At 38.1% G+C, this 22826-nt stretch overlaps 1 protein-coding gene across 5 annotated transcripts in view; it reads left to right on the top strand.

Moving 5' to 3' along the window:
* FGD6 (FYVE, RhoGEF and PH domain containing 6) overlaps positions 1-21900 on the top strand; it is a 126516-nt gene extending 104616 nt beyond the window's left edge. For 4 of the 5 annotated variants that reach the window (XM_066261798.1, XM_066261789.1, XM_066261782.1 and 1 more), the window contains 8 exons: positions 539-618; positions 6939-7041; positions 7507-7653; positions 8773-8875; positions 11022-11146; positions 12796-12924; positions 14091-14239; positions 16874-21899. In XM_066261798.1, coding sequence (XP_066117895.1) covers positions 539-618; positions 6939-7041; positions 7507-7653; positions 8773-8875; positions 11022-11146; positions 12796-12924; positions 14091-14239; positions 16874-16910 — 873 coding nt within the window. In that variant the 3' untranslated portion in view covers positions 16911-21899. Of the gene's footprint in view, positions 1-538; positions 619-6938; positions 7042-7506; positions 7654-8772; positions 8876-11021; positions 11147-12795; positions 12925-14090; positions 14240-16873 lie in introns of all 5 variants that reach the window. The other variant, XM_066261807.1, reaches the window with a different exon arrangement.
* The last annotated feature ends 926 nt before the right edge of the window (positions 21901-22826 follow it).

Genomic DNA, 22826 nt, shown 5'->3' with positions numbered 1-22826 from the left:
GCAGAGTTTCTGGTTGGGAGTTCAGAAAGTAAAGAGAGTGCAGCTTTTGGTGAGACGTGGAGGAGGGATGGATGGCAGCTAGGAAAGAGAGAGAACTGAGGAAATCTTTTTGAGGGAAGAGCCAACTCTAGGTCACACCTGGCCATGCTGAGATGCAGGGAAAGGCACTGCAGGCAGAGGGGACACTGTGAGCAAGGGCCTGAAAGTGGGGGAGTTGGGGCTGGGTGTGCGTCGGCGTTTAATGAGGGAGAGCTGTGGTGGCTAAAACTGGAAATGAAGGTCGGTGGTGGAAGTCGGCAGCCGGGACCCTGGGCGACTTGAGCGATGCTTTCGAGATGAGATTTTTTTCTTTTTTAAGTGACTTTAGAGAGAGAGGGTGGGAGAGAGACAGAAACATCAACTGTATGTGTTCTGACTGGGGATCAAACCTGCAACCCCAGTGCCTTGGGCGAGGCTCTAACCAGCCGAGCTGTCTGCCCGGGGTGAAATGAGATTTTCAGTAGGATGAATTTGCTCAAATTGTTTTGCTTTCTTCCAGGTAAAAAAACCCACCCAAGAAGCATATCAGAATGAACTGAAGATTGAGAGTGTAGAACGTTCCTTCATTCTCTCAGCCAGGTAAATTTAAAAACTGGATAGGTGAGCATTTGCAGTATTATAAGGTTGGCCATCTCCCTCTAGCATTTCTTTCACATCTAGGTTAACTACTGAAGTTTTTCCCCTTCTTTTCTTTCTGAATTCCATGCAGTTCTCTCTTGGTTTACCATGTACTGTGTATAAAATGTTTGAGAGCTAATACAACAGTTTGCTACCAGCAAAGATAAAAATGTTCCTCTGAATAGAATAATAATGCTAGAAATTGATTTGCTGATAATTTTTTTCAAGTGTTTCAAATTTTTTATAGTACGTGTTTTTAAAACCATATAGTGCTGCTTGACCAGGCGGTGGCGCAGTGGATAAAGCGTCGGACTGGGATGCAGAGGACCCAGGTTCAAGAGCCCGAGGTCACCAGCTTGAGCACGGGCTCATCTGGTTTGAGCAAGGCTCACCAGCTTGGACCCTAGGTCGCTGACTCGAGCAAGGGGTTACTCGGGCTGCTGTAGCCCCATGGTCAAAGCACATATGAGAAAGCAATCAATGAACATCTAAGGTGTTGCAACAACAGAAAAAAAAACTAATGATTGATGCTTCTCATCTCTCTCTGTTCCTGTCTGTCTGTCCCTATCTATCCCTCTCTCTGACTCTGTCACTGTAAAAAAACAAAAAAAACAAACAAAAAGAACCATTTAGTGCTTTAATGCTTACTAGGAAGTTTTTACATAACATTGAAGGACATAACCAATCTACAAGGTAGGTGTCATCTCATTTAAAAGGAGTAAGATAAAGTCACAGAAAAATTGAGTTGCTGTTTTAAGGATACATAGCTGGCAAAGTCAAGATGTAGATGCAAGGTTTTTGCTTTTAATTCTGTTGTCATTGATGATACCACATTGCCTTAAACTAGAACCTGCAGTGACTTATGTATAAATCAAGCTATAATACCATAATGTAAATAAAGTCTTGAGAAAACCTGAAGCAGTATGCGTTCTACATTGTTGAGTTCTTGGCCAAGCGGCAGAAGGCGGGTTTGGCAGGATGTAACAGGTGAAGGCAGAGGCAGTAGCCACGGCACGCTCTGCTGCTGGGTCGAGCCAGCGCGGCTGGGCAGCTCTCAGACAGACGCTGATGTAATTAAAATAGCAGCAAATACTTTTACAGCATTTACTTTGTGCCGGGTAGTATCCTGAGCACTTTCTGAGTGTTTGTGAAATCTTCACAACAACCTTTCAAGGTAAATGGCCACTATTACACCCATGTAATGGTCAGAAAAGCCACCCAGCTATTACATAATCAAGGCCAGGATTTGGCTCCTGGCAGCCTGTTTATAGCTGTGTCCAAACCACTAAAATCAACGAGGGTCTTCATAGCAACTAGAGTCATAACTAGAAACATTTTTTTCTCTGCATCAGTCATTGTGTTAAACATTTTATAATTATTTTCTCTTTTTAATTCCTATAACTAGTGGAGTAGGTATTGTCTTGACCTTTCATATAAGAAAAATGAAAGCTAGAAAACATGTCCAAGTTTATACAGCTAGTAAGCATGGGAGCTGAAATTTGAACTTAGGTGTATGCGACACTAAATTTTTATGCTTTTAACCATAGTAATATTGCCTATGTCCATGGATGTCACAGACTCAGACCAAAATCAGAGGAGCACAGGAACAGCTAACTCACTGGTTCTTGTCACTTTTCTGAAAGTGGCTGGCCACTGCTGCCTGACACCAGATCTCAGGATGGCAGGAGAAGATAAATACTGTTTTCAGGGGTTGCCAAAATGCTTCCTAGCTCCCAGGCAGAGCTATGACCTTTCCTCCCTCCCTTCCTTCCTTCATTCCTCCCTTTTTTTTTGAGTTTGAACAAAAGTGCAAAGAACATCAAGTCCCTGTATATCAGGCTCCTTGCAAACACTTCAAGTATGGTTATTGAAATCAAGAAAGTTATTTTCAAAGATCCAAGGAGGAAATGCCTATAAGAAAGTCAAGGTTTTAATTGCACTTAAGTTTCCTAACTAAAAATGTGCTTTGGTAAAAACAAAATTATTTTTTATTAAAGATTAAACAATTCAGGAAACGATGGGGAATCTTCTTTTCTTTGGTTTCCTATCAGGTAAGTATCTGGAAGGTCATTGGATTTTTAAGTATGATGGGAAGCCATCTCAGGGTTTTAAGCTAAGACTTGACCTGATTAATTTATATTTTTAGAAAGAGCACACTGCTTGCTTAGTAGGAGACAGACCACTGGAGGCTAGAGGAAGTTGGGAGACCAGGTAAGGGGCTATAGATGATGGTGTCTTGGACTAGAGTGGTGAGAAGTAGTTAGAATCAGGTGTAGCCAATAGGACTGCTCATGGGTTGAATGTAGGAGATGCAGGAGAAATGATAGGAGTGGAAAGTTCTTCTTGATAAAGGAAACATGAATTTCCAAGGGAGCATTCAGGTGGCATGGGGGAAAGGAAGCTGACATGTATGAATGCCATGCTCCCCTTCTGGATCCCTCCATCCACAATGAGGCAGATCTGTATACCATGTAAAAAGGGATTAAGAAGGCCTCTTGTGATCTGGTTCTTGTCTGCCTCACCAGCCTGATCTCCATCACTCTTCCTGTACCCACCACACGAAAGCCTGGCATGCTCCATCAGCATGGGTCTGCTTAGAATTCTCCATGCACACCAGCCTCCTTCACGGCCTTCTGCCTTGCACAGGTGGCTGCCTCCACCTGGAATTCATCATTTTGTTCAATAAGTAATATGAAGTCTCTACCCTGGGCCAGGCATTTGGGATACAGTGGAAATTTAAAAGGGTCCTCCTCCTTCTCTAAGCTCATAGTCCATTAGGGAAGACATACACTTAGAAAATATTAACATGGTCATTTAGTAGTATAATGAAAAGTAGGACACAAGAAAACTACCAGGAGATATTAAGCTGTAAAGCAAGCGATCTTGAACTAGATTTGACAGAGAATGGGCAGTAAGGTTTAGCTTCCCTGAAAACCCACTGTGTCTAGTTACTGATGAAGGATAACTCGGGGTTGGATAGCTAGGCAAAGAGGAAAGGAAGGTCTTGAGGTGGAAAGGAGCCTGACATAGTTGAAGAACTGAGAGGTTGGTGCAGCCTGAACATAGAGAATGAGAGGGAGTCACCCAAGATAAGCCTGGAGGGACAGGGAGATAGATTTCGCAGAACCATCTTATGGATTTGATCTTTAGCCTAAGAGCCACAGAAAGCCACTGAAAGGTTTATGCAAGGGGATGATGTAATTTAGAGTATCTGGTTGCTGTTTGGAGAATGGTTTGGGAGGGGAACTGAATGAGATGGCCAAGTGGACATAGAGGATGAAAGAGAGGCATTGAGAGTGAGCTCCAGCCTGCCCATCATATTGAGCAGCGGTACCTCCACTGTGTAGGGGACACAGAGGAGCAGCTTTGGGGAGAGATGAGGAATTGAGTTTCAGATGTGCACATTGAATGTGAGGTGCCTATGAATCATCAAAATGGCACCATCGAGGAGACAGCATGTGGAAGGGTCTGAATGTCAGAAGGAAGCTGGACTGGAGGTGTGTATTTGGGAATCATCAACTTAGAGATGGGAACCAAAGCCAAGAGACTGAATGAAGATACACAGAGAGAATGGAGAGTTCCCTGTCAAACTCTTGTAATTCTTCCAGTCCTATTTTAGTCTCCACCTCTGTGAAGCCTTCCCTGCCACCTGTAGAAGGTAATTTACCACTTCTGTGTCATTTATTGTATCACATGGTAATTACTTGTTTCTGTGTCTCACCTCAATCACATGTAAGCCCTCACAAGTGAGGTGTGTTTTGTGTGCTCAGTTCATGGCTTAGGAGCTGGCTCTTAGTAGGCTCTCAGTAAATGTTACTCAAATGAATTGAATTGAAGCATTGTGGCCTCTGGACCTCAGAGTAGCACGTACAGTTAATAAAAGGGGTATATGGTGTAACCAGGTCTCATACACCAGAAACCCCTTCTGTTGGAGGGTTTTTCCCCTTGGAAGTTCACCCCAGTTAATGGGAAGGTGGTGCTTTTTAAGTATAAATTTGCTTTTTGCTAATGTGCACGTCCCATAGAGAAAAGAAGACTTGGTTTAACTGTCTTTGATCTGAGGAAGATGCTGATTCTTCTGCTAACCATGTTACAAAAGGAGAGCTAGAGTGTCCTCACTCGGTGCTGCAGCAAATGTGTGTGGTCTGTGAAAAATGTGTTATCAAGAGCTGGTAAACATTGATTTGGCAGAACCCACACAAGAGAAAGCCAGGAATGATTAAATGAAAGAACAGCATATGTGACATGATTTGTGCAGTTGAATTACATTCCACATGCTCTTGGGGCTCCGGAAAAATCAGATGGCAATTCTCAAATTAGCCATCTGCCTCTCTGCTTTCTGTTACCTCTTCCAGTGAAAAAGTGGGGAGGGAAGGAGAAAGGGCAGGATGGTAATATTTTATGAATGTTTGCTTGGGAGCCTGAGCCTGTGTGTTTATAGTGTTCTTCAGAGAACATGAATAGAGGCCAGAGACGACATTGTGGTGAAGGGGTCAACCTTTAGCCACACTTGGATCTGATACCAACTTATTTAGTATAGTCTGTTGTCTAAAGCAAATTATCTAACATTTTGAATCCTCAGTTTCCTCATCTGTAAATGGTGAGGGTGGGTGGTGATGTTGGGATGGGGTTATGTGTAAGATCCAATCTATATTCCATGGGGTTGCTCTGAGGAAGAGATGGATGATATTTGTAAAGCAGTTAACACAGTTGTCTGACACGTGTAGTAACTGTTAAAGAACTGTCAGCTAGTTGTGATAGTAATGGTGGAATAGTAGAGGTAACTGAGGGAGGTTTTGTTTGTTTTGGAGAGATGGGGGTTGTTTCTATTTTATTTTGTTATTGGTATATAATAAAAATTTGAGAAACATACAAGCTTAAAATTTTTATTTGTAAACTGGATTTCTACCTTTTAATAACCGTATGAGTTCAAATACTAAGTGGCTCTTAAGTTATTTAATAAGAAGGTATATTTCTAAGAATGATTATTGTGGGGAAGATGAATGGTTTTTTAGTATCTCCTTGACCTGCTCTGAGTTTATTTAACTGTAACAAAAATATGCCTAAGCATACCTTTATTTATTTATAGAATTTTTTATTTTAAAAATATCATTTAAGTGTTCAAAAACCACATGTTTTTAATGTCTTACTCTGTGTGACACATAACTTTCTTTAATTTTTTTTAACATAAACTTATTAATAAAATATTTGGGAGTAAAAGTTTAAAAAATGAGTTAATAATATAATGAAACTGCATATTCATCACTCAGACTCAAAATGATCGAGACGATTCTGCCACGAGTTTTCCTATTTTCTGAAGTATTGTAAAACAAATTGCAGATGTGAAGTCATTTCACTCCTGCATTCTGCAGTGTGCCTCTCTAAGAAAAATATACACCGTCTTACGCAGTCACATGCCCTTTATTGTGATGGATTTCATTTTAGTATGGTAGAGTTCCAAACTTATTAAACTCTCTCTCTCTTTGTGCATGCACACGCACACACACAAACACACCCTGTAATGTGCCCCTCACTCTCGGGTATGCAGCGATAATCTCATAGCAGCGATCATCAAATTACCAGCGTTTTGAGTGTGAGGAGGTGCACAAAAGTACAAGAATGCCTTTTTCTGAATAGGCTTCTCCCCTATTCAGCCGTTTCCATCTCGATTTGAATCATAACTCCTGAAGTCCTGAGGGTAGGGACAGAAAACGGAATGAGCTGAGTCAGGTAGAGAGGCCCTGACAACTACAGGCAGTTTCCCCATCAACCAGTCCTTAAACATCTGTTTATGGTCCCAAAACTGTGTTTCCTTAACCTATTGCCCTCTCTAGAAAATTTTAGTAGTTGTTACTAATCTAGATATATTTAGTATTCTATGGTATAAACTTGAGTTTAAAACTTGATTTCTTGGAATCGTTTTAATTTCTAAGATTATATCTGAGGAAAGTCCTTGGATATATAAAGAGTCATTATGATTAATTGTGTGAATAGCTTGTCAACCAAATAAAAATACTTCCAAAGTTAGGAGACTTCAAAAGCCATTCAGTACCAAGCAGTACTTTTGGAAGGAAGAAAAGCATTGTGTTTGCTAAAGTGCCGTGTGTTCTCTAGAGCCTGGTCTGGCGATTTGTGCACATAAACCTCAGGGCTGCTGCTGTGACCAGCATTGTGGGCAGGTGGTGGAATCTGTTGCCATGGGAGAAGGAGAAGAAGTAAGAAAAAGGCAAAGAATAAAAGCTGACATCTGGTTGATGGCACCTTCTTTTACCCCCATACAGCTCTGCGACAGAAAGGGATGAATGGCTAGAAGCGATTTCCAGGTCAATAGAGGAGTATGCCAAGAAAAGAATCACATTCTGTCCTAGTAGGAGTCTTGATGAGGTATTGTCTTTTTCTCCTTCCTTTTTTAAATGCATTTTACTTTTCATTTTGAAGAAACCTTTCCTAGGCAGTTAGAAATGCAACAAGTGTTTCACAGAAGGATTGGAATTGTGTGTAGCTAAGTTTTTATCCTATTAATGTCTCACTGCAGGTCTATGATAACATGTAGCATAGTCATATTCTTTTCTGATGCTAAAACCTTATTGTATACAATTTAGAAAATAGAGTACAGTTTAAGAAAACTAATCAGCAGTCATTTTACTACCACAGGCATTTTTGAAAGTTAATTTGTGTTAGAGGATCGTTACAATTTAGCTAATTTTAATATCATGAGGACATGAAAAAGACAATAGCCCATATTTCATGAATGATCCCCTCAGCATTGTGAGCTGCCAGTGCTCAAGAAAAGGCTTGATTCTGTAGCAGTCCACGTGCATGAGATAATCAGAAGTTGTTCCTCCACAGGCAGACTCGGAAAATAAAGAGGAAGTTAGTCCCCTTGGATCAAAGGCTCCCATCTGGATTCCTGATACCAGAGCCACAATGTGTATGATCTGCACAAGTGAATTTACTCTGACTTGGAGACGCCACCACTGCCGGGCTTGTGGCAAGGTTGGAGAGGATAACACCTTCTCTGTTGTGATTACTATCAAACTCTACTCTTTGGGCCAAAGACCCTCTTGGTATTAATGAAAAACTCTCCTCCTCATGTAGCATACTACCTACACTTGTAAGCTCATTGGCCACCAGTTCAGTTGTGATTTTTAAAGCTCCAGGCTGTACATAGTGAGGAAGTATCTTTCCCCTTGTAAACCAGAGTAGGGGGAAAGAGACACTGAATCATGGATGGTATTTTCTCTAAATATTTAGGCATGGGGCAGTCTTGTCAGGGAACTTACTCCTTCCTACCTCAAATTGACGTTAGAATGTCAGCAACACAATTTTCATTTAAAAAAACCGCTTAGATTCACAATTAAATGGACCCTCACATTTACAGGTAATTATTTAAACTGCATTTATCTAGGTACTAAGTATAAGTATAGTAAGTCCTCACTTAACATTGTTGATAGATTCTGCCACTTTAAGTGAAACAGCTTACAATGAAATCAGTTTTACTGTATGTTAATTGATATAAGCCATAATTAATTTAAGTTCCTGTGGTATCACATCAATGTTGTAATGAAATGACATTATTTAAGGACCTGCTATATTTAATAGAGGGAACTTTCAGCATTGAAGTTATCACTAGTGATGTTTCTAAGTCTTCATGACCTCATTAATAAAATGAGCATAGTAATAATGACATCAGTGAATTACTGCAAAGATTGAATGAGGTCTTATTTAGAGAGGATTTAATATAGTGCTAGACACTTGGGAGAGGTGAGGCAGCGGTGGTCATGGTCACAGCAGTGATGATGACAACAACAACGATGTTGACAATGCAGCTAACACAGCCCTTATTGCACGCCAGACACTGTTCAAATGTTTTATACACATGAACTCTTTAGAATATTATTCTTTTTGTAGTAAACACTCAGTAATCATCTCTGGCCTCTGTATCTTCCAGTGTGGTATTGTGTGTGAGTTCATTACTGCCTGAACTCCTAGAGTTGTTATTGAAATTCAACGACTGTTCAAAGGTTTTGAAAAACAGACGCTATAAATTGTAACATACCTGATGGTTTAGATGCAAAGATTATTCTAAATTAAATAATTCCAATGTGTTTTCAGATTGTATGCCAAGCTTGTTCATCAAATAAGTATGGCTTAGATTACCTGAAAAATCAACCAGCAAGAGTATGTGAACATTGTTTCCAAGAACTGCAGAAATTAGGTAATATACAAGTAAAGACTTAACCCCAAATTCCTTTATCTCTCAGGTGCTTTCAGACAGCCTTCAGAAAGGATCCTCTTAGACACATTAGTAACATGATTGGTGATACTCATCTCAAAATATTCTTAGTTAAGCTTTCTTAACTCATACTTAATGGTATTCCCAAAAGAGGTTGGACTGAAGTTTATTTTTACTCTGAAAACCGTTTTGCTAAGAATACTAATTGTAGAAATGTACTCATAGGATAAAATGCTTAATACAGTTACAAGGGAACTTTAACTCTCAAATAATTTTGACGTTTCTAGTTTCACAGCTGTGCTCATACGAATCATTTTTATCTATCTGTAATTGTCTACGGAAATATACTGGGTATTACCTTGTTAGCCTAATTTTAATCACTTGGACTGATTTAGTGAGGTTCTGTTGTACATCTAAATTTTAGCTTTTCACCAAATACAAAATATAAATCATATCTGCCTACTTATTATTTGCAGGTATCCATTCCTGCAGTTAAGATGAATGCAGCTGGCAGGGCTGTTCAGGTCTCTCTCTCTCTCTATATATATATATATATATTTTTTTTTTTTCTTTCTTCTTTTTCCAAGTGAGAGGAGGGGAGACAGAGAGACAGACTCCCACATGCACCCTGACCAGGATCCACTTGGCAAGCCTCCATGGGGCCCATGCTTTGCCCATCTTGGGCTATGCTCACGGCTGAGCTACTTTTAGCACCAGAGTTGGAGGCTCCACGAAGCCATCCTCAGTGCCTAGGGCCAACTCGCTCCAATCTAACCATGGCTGCAGGATAAGAAGAGAGAGAAAAGAGAGAGAGGGGAGAGGGGGAGGGGTGGAGAAGCAGTAGGTTGCCTCTCTTGTGTGCCCTGACCGGTGAAACCCAGAATATCCACATGCCAGGTCAATGCTCTACCACTGAGCCAGCCAAGCAGGGCCTCAGGCCTGTATTTTGGATAGAGATCTTTAGTTAAATTCCTGAAATCTTTAGTTCTAAATTTTAAAGAGATCATCTTTCATTTCCATGAAGAATAACTTTTCATCAGCAAATGAGAATATCTAAATGAATAAAACTAGATGACATGCTATTTGAGAATCAACAGATTTAGTTTATTGTGCGTGTTCATTTTTTCCAGGAAGACATATCTGTCTAAATTAATCCTTCCCATCGTTTATGTTCCTCCCTTTGTTCAGTATATAATATAAGCTGCAAACATTTGAAATTCATTTTTAAATCATCCTTCTTCATCATCTATATCTATTTGGTCAGTAAATCTTGTCAAATTTATTTTCAAAAACCTGTTTTTCTCTTTATTTCTTCATCTTATATTAAGGCCTTCATTATCTTTCATCTGGACTACTATAATAATTTCCTAACAGGTCTTGCTGCAAATCCTTCCTCCTTCCTACTGCCAGATTTATTTTTCTAAATTCAATCTGCTCATGTCACTCTCCAGCCTAAAAGGTCTTTGATTTCCCACTGTCTAAACATCATCGAGGTTCCTTAGGACCAGCCTTTCATTTCCAGCCTCATTATTGTCCAAATAGATGATCTAATTTCATATCTCTCTGCTTTTGCTTATGCTGACCTCTCTTCATGGAGCGTTCTCCCTCCTCTTTTTCGCTTGGCAAACTCTTACTTATCCCTTAATGGCCAACTCAAAATCTCATTTTCTCCCCTGCTTTTCCTGAAACTGTGCAGTCAGACTTAATTGCTTGCTCATCTTGTCTTATAGTCCCTTTTCTAGCATCTTGGTCATTGTAATATTATTTGGTCATGTATCTAGATACTAAACAGTGTTAGATTTAGATTTTTTTTTTAAGTTAGGAGTGAAGTTTTTTTTAATTTTTTTAAGTTGGTAGTACAGTAACATGTTTCAGACTTCTAAGGGCACTAAAGGATAATCCTTTCACATGGTTTAGTGTTGAAAAAGTAGAAAATAATAGAACGTGGAAAGTCTTCCTTCCACTTAACTTCTGGTCATCCATTTCTGTTCCCAGAGCCATTAATGTGTCATCAGTTTCTTGAGTATCCTCCTGTGGATATTTTATGCAATAATGTTTATCGATCTGAATTAAATTGAATTGCAGAACAGTTACCATTGGCTGTATAAGTGTACCTGATTTCTTTTAGATCACCAGAACTCTCCTAAGATTGGATCTCCCGGAAATCACAAATCTTCAAGTGCCTTATCATCAGTCTTACAAAGTATTCCATCAGGGAGGAAACAGAAAAAAATCCCAGCTGCTCTCAAAGAAGTAAGTGTTTCCATTAACTTGCAACCTGATAGAGGCTGAATTATTTATACTCATATAATAGCCCATTTTTCATTCATAAAGTAAGATGTCATTTCCCACAACTATTAGGATATGCATTTTAATACTGTTGATGTTGAGGAGACCCTTCAGCACCAGAGGGAAGAAGTCTATAGAATATTTTGGGCATGTTGTAAACAGTTACTTATCTCCACGGTTTGTTATTTGTAGGCATTGGTTGGTTATATACAGCTGATTGTCTTTCCTTTAAACTTAAAAGAAAACTTTTAGAAGTGGTAATAGCCTACACAGTTAGACCTGCCAGTGGCCTAATCCACAGGCATCACTGGTCTCCTATCCCAGTTCCTCAAATGCAGGTGCTCAGACTGCCAGGGTCAGAGATTAGACAGCACTGGCTTTCTGGCCATGCCCATTTTGATTAGTGTATTAATTAGTTCAACCTATGCTAGTTTTGTGGCCAGTACTGTTTTATTCTATTCTCTTGCTTGGTTACTATGTGAAAACAGCACACATTTATTATTTCGGGATTCCAGTCATGGCTTAGCTGAGATCTCTCCAGGGCCATATTCATAGTGTTGGCCGTTGTTGAGTTCTCATCTGGAGGCTGACTAGGGAAGGGTTTATGTCTGTTTTCGCTCCAGTTGTTGAAAGAATTCATTTTCTTGCAGATCTAAGACTGAAGGTCCTAGCTTCTTATTTGCTTTTCTTAGAGGCTGCCCTCAGCTACTTGCCACATGGGTTTCCCAAGATGGCTGCTTACTCCTTCAAAGCCAGAATGGGAGCTATCTACTAGCAAGAGGGAGTCTTATATAATATAATAATCAGGGAAGTGACATCCCATCACCTTCACCATATACTGACAGATCCTGCCCACATTCAGGGGGATGATTATACAAGTATAACTTTCAGAGGCAAGGGTAATGGGGAGCCACTTAAGAGTCTGTAAACCATACCACTAATAAGGCAATTCTTAAACTTAGCTCTTTATATTTCTATTGTTCCTGTATAAAAAAAGAGAGAGAGAGAGAAAAAAGTTTCAACTGCCAAATTATAATCACTAAAAGCTTACTATTTTTTGCCTAGAGATTAAAACATTTTCAGCTTTTTATGAAGTGTAAAACAAGCTTCTTTCAGACCAAAATTTGGGGAACAGGAACTGATCTTTAAAATCACTATTAGTAGTAGAATTCTTTATTTACTTTTCTGTTGTTCAGGTTTTTTTTAGCTATTTCAGGGACAGACTTACAGTTTTAAGTAACTTTCCCCAATTCCCAGAATAACTAGAGCAATAAGCAACATACACAGTCCCCAAAGTACAGCTTTAAAAAAGCATCTGTGGCCCTTAGAATTATTGTTTTTCTGGCAACCCAGAACACATAGGAGAACCAACGGAGAAACACACAGGAATTCTAGAGCTCTAGAACATCTAAAAGGAAGGTTTTTATGCTCTTAGTAATGAAAAAAAAATGGCAAGTATTCAGTTTGTACAGTAGCAGACTTTGAAAATAAATTATTTCATTCTGAAACATTATTACTGTGGTTATTGCTTTCAGAACCAATGGTCAAGCAAATTTTATTTAAAAACTTTTGTGTGCACAGCATTAAAATATATATGGGATTTGCTTATCTAGGTGTCAGCAAACACAGAAGATTCTTCGATGAGTGGCTATTTATACAGATCAAAGGGTAATAAAAAACCTTGGAAGCACTTGTGGTTTGTCATAAAAAATAAAGTGCTATACACATATGCTGCGAGTGAGGTAAGATCTGAAACTGCGATGCGTAAATTTGGTATCTTATTTCATAATGCCACTGGAGATAGTTACAGTATTTATTTAATCTATTTGCTTTCTTTAACTTTTTTTGTTTTGTTTCTGGAGGGGGAGATGTTGGTATTGTTTTTATTGTATTTACTTATTTATTTATTTGGACAGAGACAGAGAGAGGGACAGAAAGGGACAGACAGGAAGGGAGAGAGGAGAAGCACCAGTTTTGCGTTGCAGCTCCTTAGTGGTTGATTGATTTCTCATATGTGCCTTGACGGTGAGGGGGGGAGAGCTACAGCAGAGTGAGTGACCCCTTGCTCAAGCCAGTGACCTTGGGCTCGGGCCAGCGACCTTGGGCTTCAAGCTAGTGAGCCCGTGCTCAAACCGGATGAGCCCACGCTCAAAGCTGGTGACCTTGAGGTTTCGAACCTCGGTCCTCCACATCCCAGTCCAATGCTCTATCCACTGCACCACTGCCTGGTCAGGCTGGTATTGTTTTTAATGTGAACAATGTCTTTGTCTAGAGAGCTCTTACTCAAAAGTACTAGGAATTTTCCATAGTATTAAAATGTAAGTTGCTTTGTTGTCATGTGACTACTTCGCTGAAGCATTTCTTAACCTTTTTGCCACGTTCTGTTGGATGACATCTCCTTGACTGTCCTCTAGATTGTATTGATCAGGCATCAGGTAGATAATCTAGGTTTCCTTTGGGTTATAAACAGTTTCTGACTGTTTAATACTACCCTTTTTTCCTGTTTGATCACCATGTGTTCCAACATTTCTGAAAACTACTACTCTAAGAGTCGAGCTTTTTCTTAGTGGGATGGGTTGAATCACTTGCCTTTCTGAGCTGTTTTCTGCAGCCATAAAATGAAAGTAATACAATTACCTACCTCCTGTGGTTGTAGGGAAATACGTGAAAGTCAGTGGATGTGAACACATTGAGAGCTGTCTAGCACTGGCTCTGGCTCCGACAGTAGATAGGGAGGGGGCAGCTCAATAAATATTGTTGAATAAATGAAAACTGAATAAATTGCTACAATTATTGTTTTATATATGTGTACATGAAATGAAATCAGAGCTATATACATCAGAAGTTCACAAATCTAAATTTTATATCAACTTTAAAACCCATCGCCCTCTATGTCTTTTTAAATTAGGATGTGGCAGCATTGGAGAGTCAACCTTTACTAGGATTCACTGTCAGTCAAGTCAAAGATGAGAATTCAGAGTCTAGAGTATTTCAGTTACTGCACAAAAACATGGTATTTTATGTATTCAAAGCAGATGATGCTCACTCAGCTCAGAAGTAAGTAATTCAGACATCTTTTTCTTTTATACGTGAAAGTTTGAGTTGTTACTTTAAATGACTGTAAGTTAACCTCCTTTTATACATGGGGACAACTAAGAATTTAAATCAGGATCCAAATGAGAAAGATTTAAGATATTATTCATACTCTTTAGAACTGTTTCTAAAGACAGGCAAGAGTATTTGGAATATTTTCAGGAAGCAGAGGGAGAAAGAAAATAGGTAGTTCTGTCCAAAATATTTTGTGTCCACATGACCTCTGAAGCAGCAGCATGACGCCGCTCTGCTGAGAGGAGGGGAGCCGAGGTATTTGACCTCTCCTTCAGGGAGGGTAGGATCTTCTCTTGAAGCATTCCAGGGTTTGGCAGGCCAGTGATTCCATTGTGCTGGGGAACAGCGGGAGTTTAAACAGCTGCTTGCTAACTTCTTTGGGGAAAAGGTCAGGCAATTGAAGAGGCTCCCATGCTGTTCCCAGTGACTGAGTGAAAGGAAATAGATATCATTTTATTTTTTTTTAATTTCAAAATAGATAACATTTTAGATGGTAAAGTCTGAAATAGTCTCTTCAAAATTCCAACAGGAATGTTTAAATGTCATGAGGTTACTTCATATAGAGAAGCATACTTTTGTGAAATCAAGGTCCTCTCTGAACAAAACAGTTCATCTCTCATTTGACTTTTATTTTGGCCTCACAAAATACACATTTTTGTTTTCATTAAGAGGTACTCATGTTTTCTGAATAGACTCAAAAAGTGCATGCAGATAAAAAAGAATGCTTTAAGTAAGCAAGGATTGTCATTTGAAAAAGAACTTTTTATTGATTTTAGAGAACGAGAAAGGGAGAGCGAGAAACATTAATTTGTTGTTTTACTTATTTATGCATTCATTGGTTGATTGTTGTATATGCCCTGACCGAGGATTGAATCTGCAACCTTGGCGTGGAGGGATGATGCTCTAACCAACTGAGCTGTTTGGCCCGGGCTTGTCTTTTTTAAAGACTTGTCTTTTCTTAAGGCAGTAAGAATTAATATACCAAAATTACCATATGTTCCAGAAAATTAATCAGGTACAATGTTACGAATTCTCTTTAAGACTCCCCCCACCCTGTCTGTGTTAGGATATCCAGCCCTGCATAGCTGTTACTACAAATAATTCCTTTTGTCTACTGAAGAATATTTAAAATTGTCATTTAGCTATTTTTTTTCCTGTAAAAATACTTAAATAGTAATTGCTGTAATAGTCTGTTAGATATATTTCTCATTTTCATCTGTATCACCAAACTGATAAAAATTACTGCTTTTGAATACACATCTTTTGCTTACATCTTTAAATTGACAAGCTAGAAATCACATCAAGACAGAACTGAATATTAGGTGAAGGGAATTAGCTTGCTTGTACAAGGGGTCCTCATATTACGACAGTATTGACATACGACATTTTGAGTTTACAACACTCACTTCCATAAAATTTAAAAAATTGAGACATGAGTGTTCTGGCTTACACGACAGTAGTGTCATGCTTAACGGACTACATGGGCGAACTATTGATAGTTGGGTTGTGCGCTGCAGAAGATACGCTGTATGGTGCACAGTGCATCATATTTATGTCCTTTTTCTTTTCTGTGGCTTAGTTGTGTTTTTATCTTCTAGATTATGATCTTACAACTGTGTTCTAGATTATGTAGTGATTTAGGCTACGGTGTGTTTCAGCTTACACCAAAATTCGGGTCACGTCACTGTCTAGGAACAGAACTGTGTCGTAACCCAAGGACCCCTGTAATTTTAATTAATACAGGTTGAATTATGAGTTTTTCTTTGAGGCTGTTAATAGCATATGGATCACTTTTTTTCACATAACAATAATAAAATGTGTGAGCTTCAATGGAAATTTTTGGCTTTTTAAAGGCCTTTTTATGGTATAAGCTATGCCATTTGCATTTAAAATTTAAAATTTTGAAAATTCTATTCTTGAAATTTGAGCTAAACCTGTACATAGTGCTTGTATTATTTAAACTGAGTGATTTCAAATGTTCCTAGTAGTTCAGAAGCAGTTACGCCACTAGAGAGGTACAAAGACACTATCACCAAGTATCTTCTGAATATTTGCCACTAAGTGTATTTTCAGGTGAAACTTTGAAACTAAATGATTTTGGAAAGATTTCTTTGAAACTGAGAACTATAAATAGATAGATGTTGGATTCCCTTTCATTGAAATTTTAGAACAGGTCTAGTCTGTGGATGCCCAAGGATGTGATCTTTGGTTAAGGGAGAAAGAGACAAGGACAGAGCTTGTGTTCCTAAAAGCAGAAAGGGGGTTGAAACAAAGGCCTTGCAGATATATCCACTTCCAAAATCAATTTAAATGGGACCATCAGGACTTCATAGAGCTTTTACATGAAATGGCCCCTTCCTCGTGTCTCATAGAAATGAGATGCACTTTCCAGGCTAAATTTTTGGCTAAATTACCAAATAAGATAGCTCTATACTGTATATACAAAATTCTACTTTGCTATGGGAAAGATCTTAAATACACTGTTAGGGTAACTAGATTCACAGGCACAGCTATTACCAATATTAACCTGACACATCAGATAATTACATTTTACAAATCTAACAAATTTTTTTTTTTTAATAGGTGGATAGACGCATTTCAGGAAGGCACAATATTGTAGCAGTAATTGGTTTCAACTCTTCTGTGATTCCAAAAGGGTGGAATTTCATCAGAATGGAGTAAATGTAGTACAAAAATTTAATACAAGTGAACACTGCCAAGATAAAGCCAACCAAAATCTTCATCAAATATAAGACATTATTTTGTTAGATATAAGGTAATTTTTAAAAATGTTTTTAATGTTATATTATTTATTACAATTTTGATGTTTACTTAAGTCAGAATTATTTCTGAAATTCACACTGAATTCTAAAGAACCTTTTCTTTAGAAACCAGAAAATGCATTTTAATACTGTATGCTATATTAACTGTTTGTGACATGGTCCACACTGTTTTCTCAATGTGTCTTACAGTGTTACATTGTAATAACATTTTCACTAGTGGTAGGTCTTTGTAAATAAAAACACACATCAAGAAGCAAGTTTTATGCAGTGGTTCAGAAATTATGATTATAGAACCACTTATAACAAAAATGCATGTCTTTTAATCAGTAAACTAAGATGAACTTTTGTATCCTTTAATGGAAAAACACATGGCCAGCTTCTACCTCAGTAACTGTGAAATGAAATTCCAGTAAATTATCTCAAGTATTTCTACTATTGATGTACCTCTTTTGGCATAAGATAATGTTACATCATCAATGAATTATAAGAGAGAGATAGAATCTGAATTTTTATTTAATTGATGTTTTCATTTGCAGAGGAACACAAATAATTAACTCTATAGCCTTTACATTAATTAAGTTAATCCTTTTATAAAGCTACCAGTTCAACACAAATATAAGTGTATTTTTTTTTTAAAAAGCAAAACATATTACATAATGTTTCTTCTTATTGTTAAGTGTTGTGAGCCCAAGTCAGTAGTAGTATTTGTATCTAAAAAGAATGTTTTTTCTTTTCCTATAATTTTGTGCTTTTAAAAATGAACTGGAATTACCATATCAAAAATACAAATTTTAAGCCAGTATTAACTGAAATTGTATAGTCTTCTTTATTTTAAACGGTTTTTTACTACCACTTTGTGTTATGTCCTCCCTGGTAAATTTTTAAAAGTCTATTATTTCTTTAACCAACTGTCAGAACACCCCATTAGGAAAGATTTATATTCATAATTCTGGTGCACTTAATGTTTAACATAGGAACTACTTTGTAAGTTTTGATTAATAGAAGTGAAAATGAAATTAACTCTATGGTTAAAGTCATTCCTGATGTTCATAATAACATTTATTGACTGAGCTTAAGCTAAATGTAAATTACCCTAAAGACAAGGTTACTTGTAAGTATTTCATTAAAGGGCACAAGAATTTTCCTTTCTTTTGCATCAAATATTTCCTAATTCACAGTGATATTTATGATTGCCAAGAGAATCACTGAGTGCCTTTCTGAAGACTTGAATGTGTTTTGGTTGCAGCACTGGTGGCCCTGTTAGATCTAGAGCTGGCTGCTGTAGTTTTTCCTGGCTGTTGCTTGCTCTAGAGTCATTGTAAACCCTATTGCAACCTCACACACCATCCTCACATGCTATTTCCCCAGTCTTTCTGCTACTGTAGGTAGACTATACTTCTCTGCAGTGCATTAATTTTAATCAAGATAGCATAAAAAAGGCTTCCAGGTTAGAATCCCTACTGTTTTCAGTATATCTTTTTTGGAGACCAAGGTTATACCTTACAAAATATTTTCTTCTGTTTCATATGGCCTAGAATTTTTCAAAACAATAACATTATTTGGGGTTCTTTCCCCCTCCTCTTAAGCTTTCAACCTTCTGGCCGCAAAGTTTGGTTTAAAGTCAGAATCTTAAAAAATATTAGGCAGGCTATTCTATCTTTCAACTGCTGACTGAATCAAGAACCAGTTATAAATCTAAATAGATGAAACATTGCACAAACTTCTAGTCATTCCCCTAATTACATGTGAAACTTGTGTATGGATTGTACCAGTAGCTATTGGCTTAGCCCCATGGAAGGTTTTGAAAAATAGAAAATATAGCCCTTTGAGGAAGCTGTCAGATGACAACCTCCTTCCCCATAAAAATGTTTTAAATGTGGAATAGTATTACATTCCCTTTCCCCCTTATCAATCCTCATAACTTACTAAAGCCAATCAATTATTTATTTAAGCTGGCTCATTCAATGTCAACTGAGAAACCTAATTATATTCATTTTGTTGTAAACTACTTTGAAAATACCTTTTGATAGCTAATATTTTAGAGAATAAAAATGATATATTGGGTGCATTCTATAACTGAGGAGAAAGTATAACTATACCTAGATCCCAAGAATACTGTTTATTACACTGATACATGTGCTTCGATCAAACCATTTTCAGATATCTCTTTTATTTATAAGGAGGAGAAGGAAGAGCAGTTATAAAGTTAAGCCAGAAAGAATTGTGAAAATAACCCAGACTGGAGATGCCAGGTTAGACTAAGGGAAGGCTGCCATTCTTAGTGTCTGTCCCCAACCAGTGTTCCTCCTTTGTCCGAGGCAGCTGTTAACATAGTGGACCCACCAGAGTCCTAGGAAAGTGAGAATAGTTATCTCTGGCATCATCCCGCATTTCTGAACCTCTCTCCAACTTTTTTTCCTGTTCCCTAATGTACCCGGTGTCCTCCTGGTGTCCTTTGCCCAAGATACTTAATTCTCTTTTCAACCAAAAGCTTGATTCTTTGTAGTATGTAGCAGAATTGCCTAAAATGAAATGATCAGAGCAACTTTGATTAATATAAAGATGTAACAAAACAACTAAGCGAAGAAGACAACCTTGAAGTATAGTTTTGTTAGCCAAATATGTATTTTATTTGATTGGTAGAAAATATCCAGAAATAGGGAAAGCCTGTTATTTAGTAATTTAGTTAAAATGTAAATGTTATCACAGCATATGCTGAAATGTCTTGGGAAGGTGCTTACATTGTGGTTTTAGAAGTTTGAGATGCAATGTAGTCAGATGTAGTGACTGAGAATTCAAGAAGTAAATGCCTTTTTTTTTTATAAATAAATTTTTTATTCATTTTAATGGGGTGACACCAGTAAATCAGGGTACATATATTCAAAGAAAACATGTCCAGGTTATCTTGTCATTCAATTGTGTTTCATACTCAAGAATTAAATTCTATTGCGCATTATACTGTACACCCCTTAAAGGCAGATGCTATGTCTAATATATCAATTTTCCACAAAATACCTATTCTATGTCTTTTACAAGATAATGTTTGTTGAATATTGCTTGAATATTTGCTTCTTCTATAAGTGAGGACCGGATTCTCGTCATCTACATCTTAAGCACAGCACCCAAAATACCCTCATTATAACTCATATCTTAAACCTACACATTCCACCAGCCTGCAAGGTGGAATTTTTGCAACTATCTACCTGTTGGACACCTACTCACCTACTCGAGTACTTTTAAGCATTTAAACTTTACATCACTAAAACTCAAAAACTCAATGTCTATTCATTCAAATCTAGGCTCCAGAATCCAACTTCAAGTCTCTACAGGGCCCTCTGCAATTGCTCTTGTATCCTTTCCATCTTAATTACCCTCCCGTTGTTGCGTAGACTCTGGCTCAAGTCCTTGTTCCTGTTTCCCAGTGCTTGAAATAACTTTTCTTCTAATTCCTATGCCTTCCTTGTGTGATCCCATTTTAAACTCTGCCTAAGGCATCTTCTAAAGCAGTGGTCCCCAACCTTTTTTGGGCCACGGACTGGTTTAATGTCAGAAAATATTTTCACGGACCTGCCTTTAGGGTGGGACGGATAAATGTATCATGTGACCGAGACAAGCGTCAAGAGTGAGTCTTAGACGGATGTAACAGAGGGAATTTGATCTTTTAAAAAAAAAAATAAAACATCGTTCAGACTTAAATATAAATAAAATGGAAATATGTAAGTTATTTATTATTTCTCTGCAGACCGGTACCAAATGGCCCACAGACCGCGGCCCGGGGGTTGGGGACCACTGTTCTAAAGCATAGCTCTAATTTCATCCCTGCTCTTCAACTTTCATTGGCTTCCCAGTGGCTTGGCAAGGAACACTTTTCCTCAGGTATCATATACTCCGGCTAACCCCAACCCAACCTTCCTCTGTTTACTGGGTTCTTTTAACATTTCTGCCTGTTTATCCAAGACTTCTTTGTGAAGTTGATCCTAGCCCTTCTTTCCCCTATTCCTTCTATTTCTTCACACTAGATAGTTTTCCCTTCCTCTATGCTCCCATAGCAGGTGAGTGATAAACTTCCTTATGGTACTTATCATTGTATCCTTGAGAACAGCAACTGTATCGTGTTCATTTGAGAATCCCCCTCAGCATCTGGCAGAGTGCCTTGAATTCACTGGATACTCAGAATTTGTTTGGTACATGAAATTATTTCAAATGGATCCCTTTTGATTGTTTTATTTTTAGTGCCCCAAATATGCAAATATCATTCAGGAGCCTATCCCAATTTTAATGTTATATTCTAAAGGAAAATCTTACCTATAACTTTTTCCCTTTTAAGAAAAGAGATTATTTCTAGTAATTTTTTAAAAAAAGGTGATAGCAAATTTTCAAAAAGCTTCAATATATCAAATCCCCCCTTTTTCACTGGGGTGAGGTTTTAAGGGGGGTGCCTTTTCTTTTTATATAAGTTGGTCATAGCAATCTTGAAATGCTATTTTTTTAAATGACTTATGAATTTCTAGAAATACTTTTTACTTAAAGTGATAATAATGTGTCTGATTGTCCATATAGAGATATAGATCTTTTATAAATAAAATGTTAGCTTTGTAAATAATGTTAATATGTATTATATTTATACAAAATAAATTTATCTACTTTTGGTGTGATGTCTTTTAAACCATAATTTTTTTAGAGTCGCATTTATTATTTATTTATTTTTCTTCTTTTCCAAGTGAAAGGAGGGGAGATAGAGAGACAGACTCCTGCATGCCCCCCAACTGGGATCCACCTGGCAAACCCCGTCTAAGGCTGATGCTCTGCCTATCTAGGGCCCATGCTTGCAACCAAGCTATTTTTAGCACCTGAGGTAGAGGCTCCATGAAGCCATCCTCAGGACCCAGCCCATACACTCGAACCAATCATGCCATGGCTGTGGGAGGGGTAAAAAGAGGGGAGGGGGAGGGTGGAGAAGCAGATGGTCACTTTTTTGGGGTGTGCCCTGACGAGGAATCGAACCTGGGATAGCCACACGCCGGGCTGACGCTCTACCACTGGAACCAAATGGCCAGGGCTAGAGGCACATTTAAAGGTGAACCATACTTTCTTGAAGCATAATTAGGGGGTACTCTTCTTTACACACAAATGATGTTCCCTAAATGGCTTCTACTTCCACATTTTCACAAGTCAACTTATTCTAACTTATGTGAATTGGATAAGATGGGGTAAGTAACCCCAAGCACCACTATAAGCATACATATTATGCACTGAAAATAGAAAAAAGATCTCAGATTGCCATTTTCCATAGACCTCTAGTATGCTTTTCTTTTAAAGTTTTTTTTTTAATTGATTTTAGAGAGGGGACAGATAAAGAGGGGGGAAGAGCAGGAAGCATCAACTCGTAGTAGTTGTCTCATATGTGCCTTGATCAGCCAAGCCCAGGGTTTTAAACCAAGGTCCAGGTTTTGACCTGGACCTCAGCATTCCAGGTCAACATGTTATCCACTGCGCCACCACAGTTCAAGCTAGCATGCTTTTTTAGCTTTCACTTTTGAAACCATCTTAAGGATTTGGGGGTGAGGGGGGAGAGGGGATGTCTTAAAACCACCAAACAGAATAAATGATGCCAAAGAAAGAGGGGGACTTTTAGAGAATGAGGCATAAAGCATATTTCTATACATTAGGGGTTGTTGCATGTCCTTTTTCTGTGTCCAGCTGTCTAGTTCCAGAGGGAAATGACTGAGGAGATGTTCTCCTTCCCAGTGTAC

Source organism: Saccopteryx bilineata, chromosome 1 (genome assembly GCF_036850765.1).
Source record: "Saccopteryx bilineata isolate mSacBil1 chromosome 1, mSacBil1_pri_phased_curated, whole genome shotgun sequence".
Classification (NCBI taxonomy): domain Eukaryota; kingdom Metazoa; phylum Chordata; class Mammalia; order Chiroptera; family Emballonuridae; genus Saccopteryx; species Saccopteryx bilineata.
The sequence above is the reverse complement of the archived record's forward strand: the minus strand, read 5'-3'. Positions and strand labels throughout refer to the sequence as shown.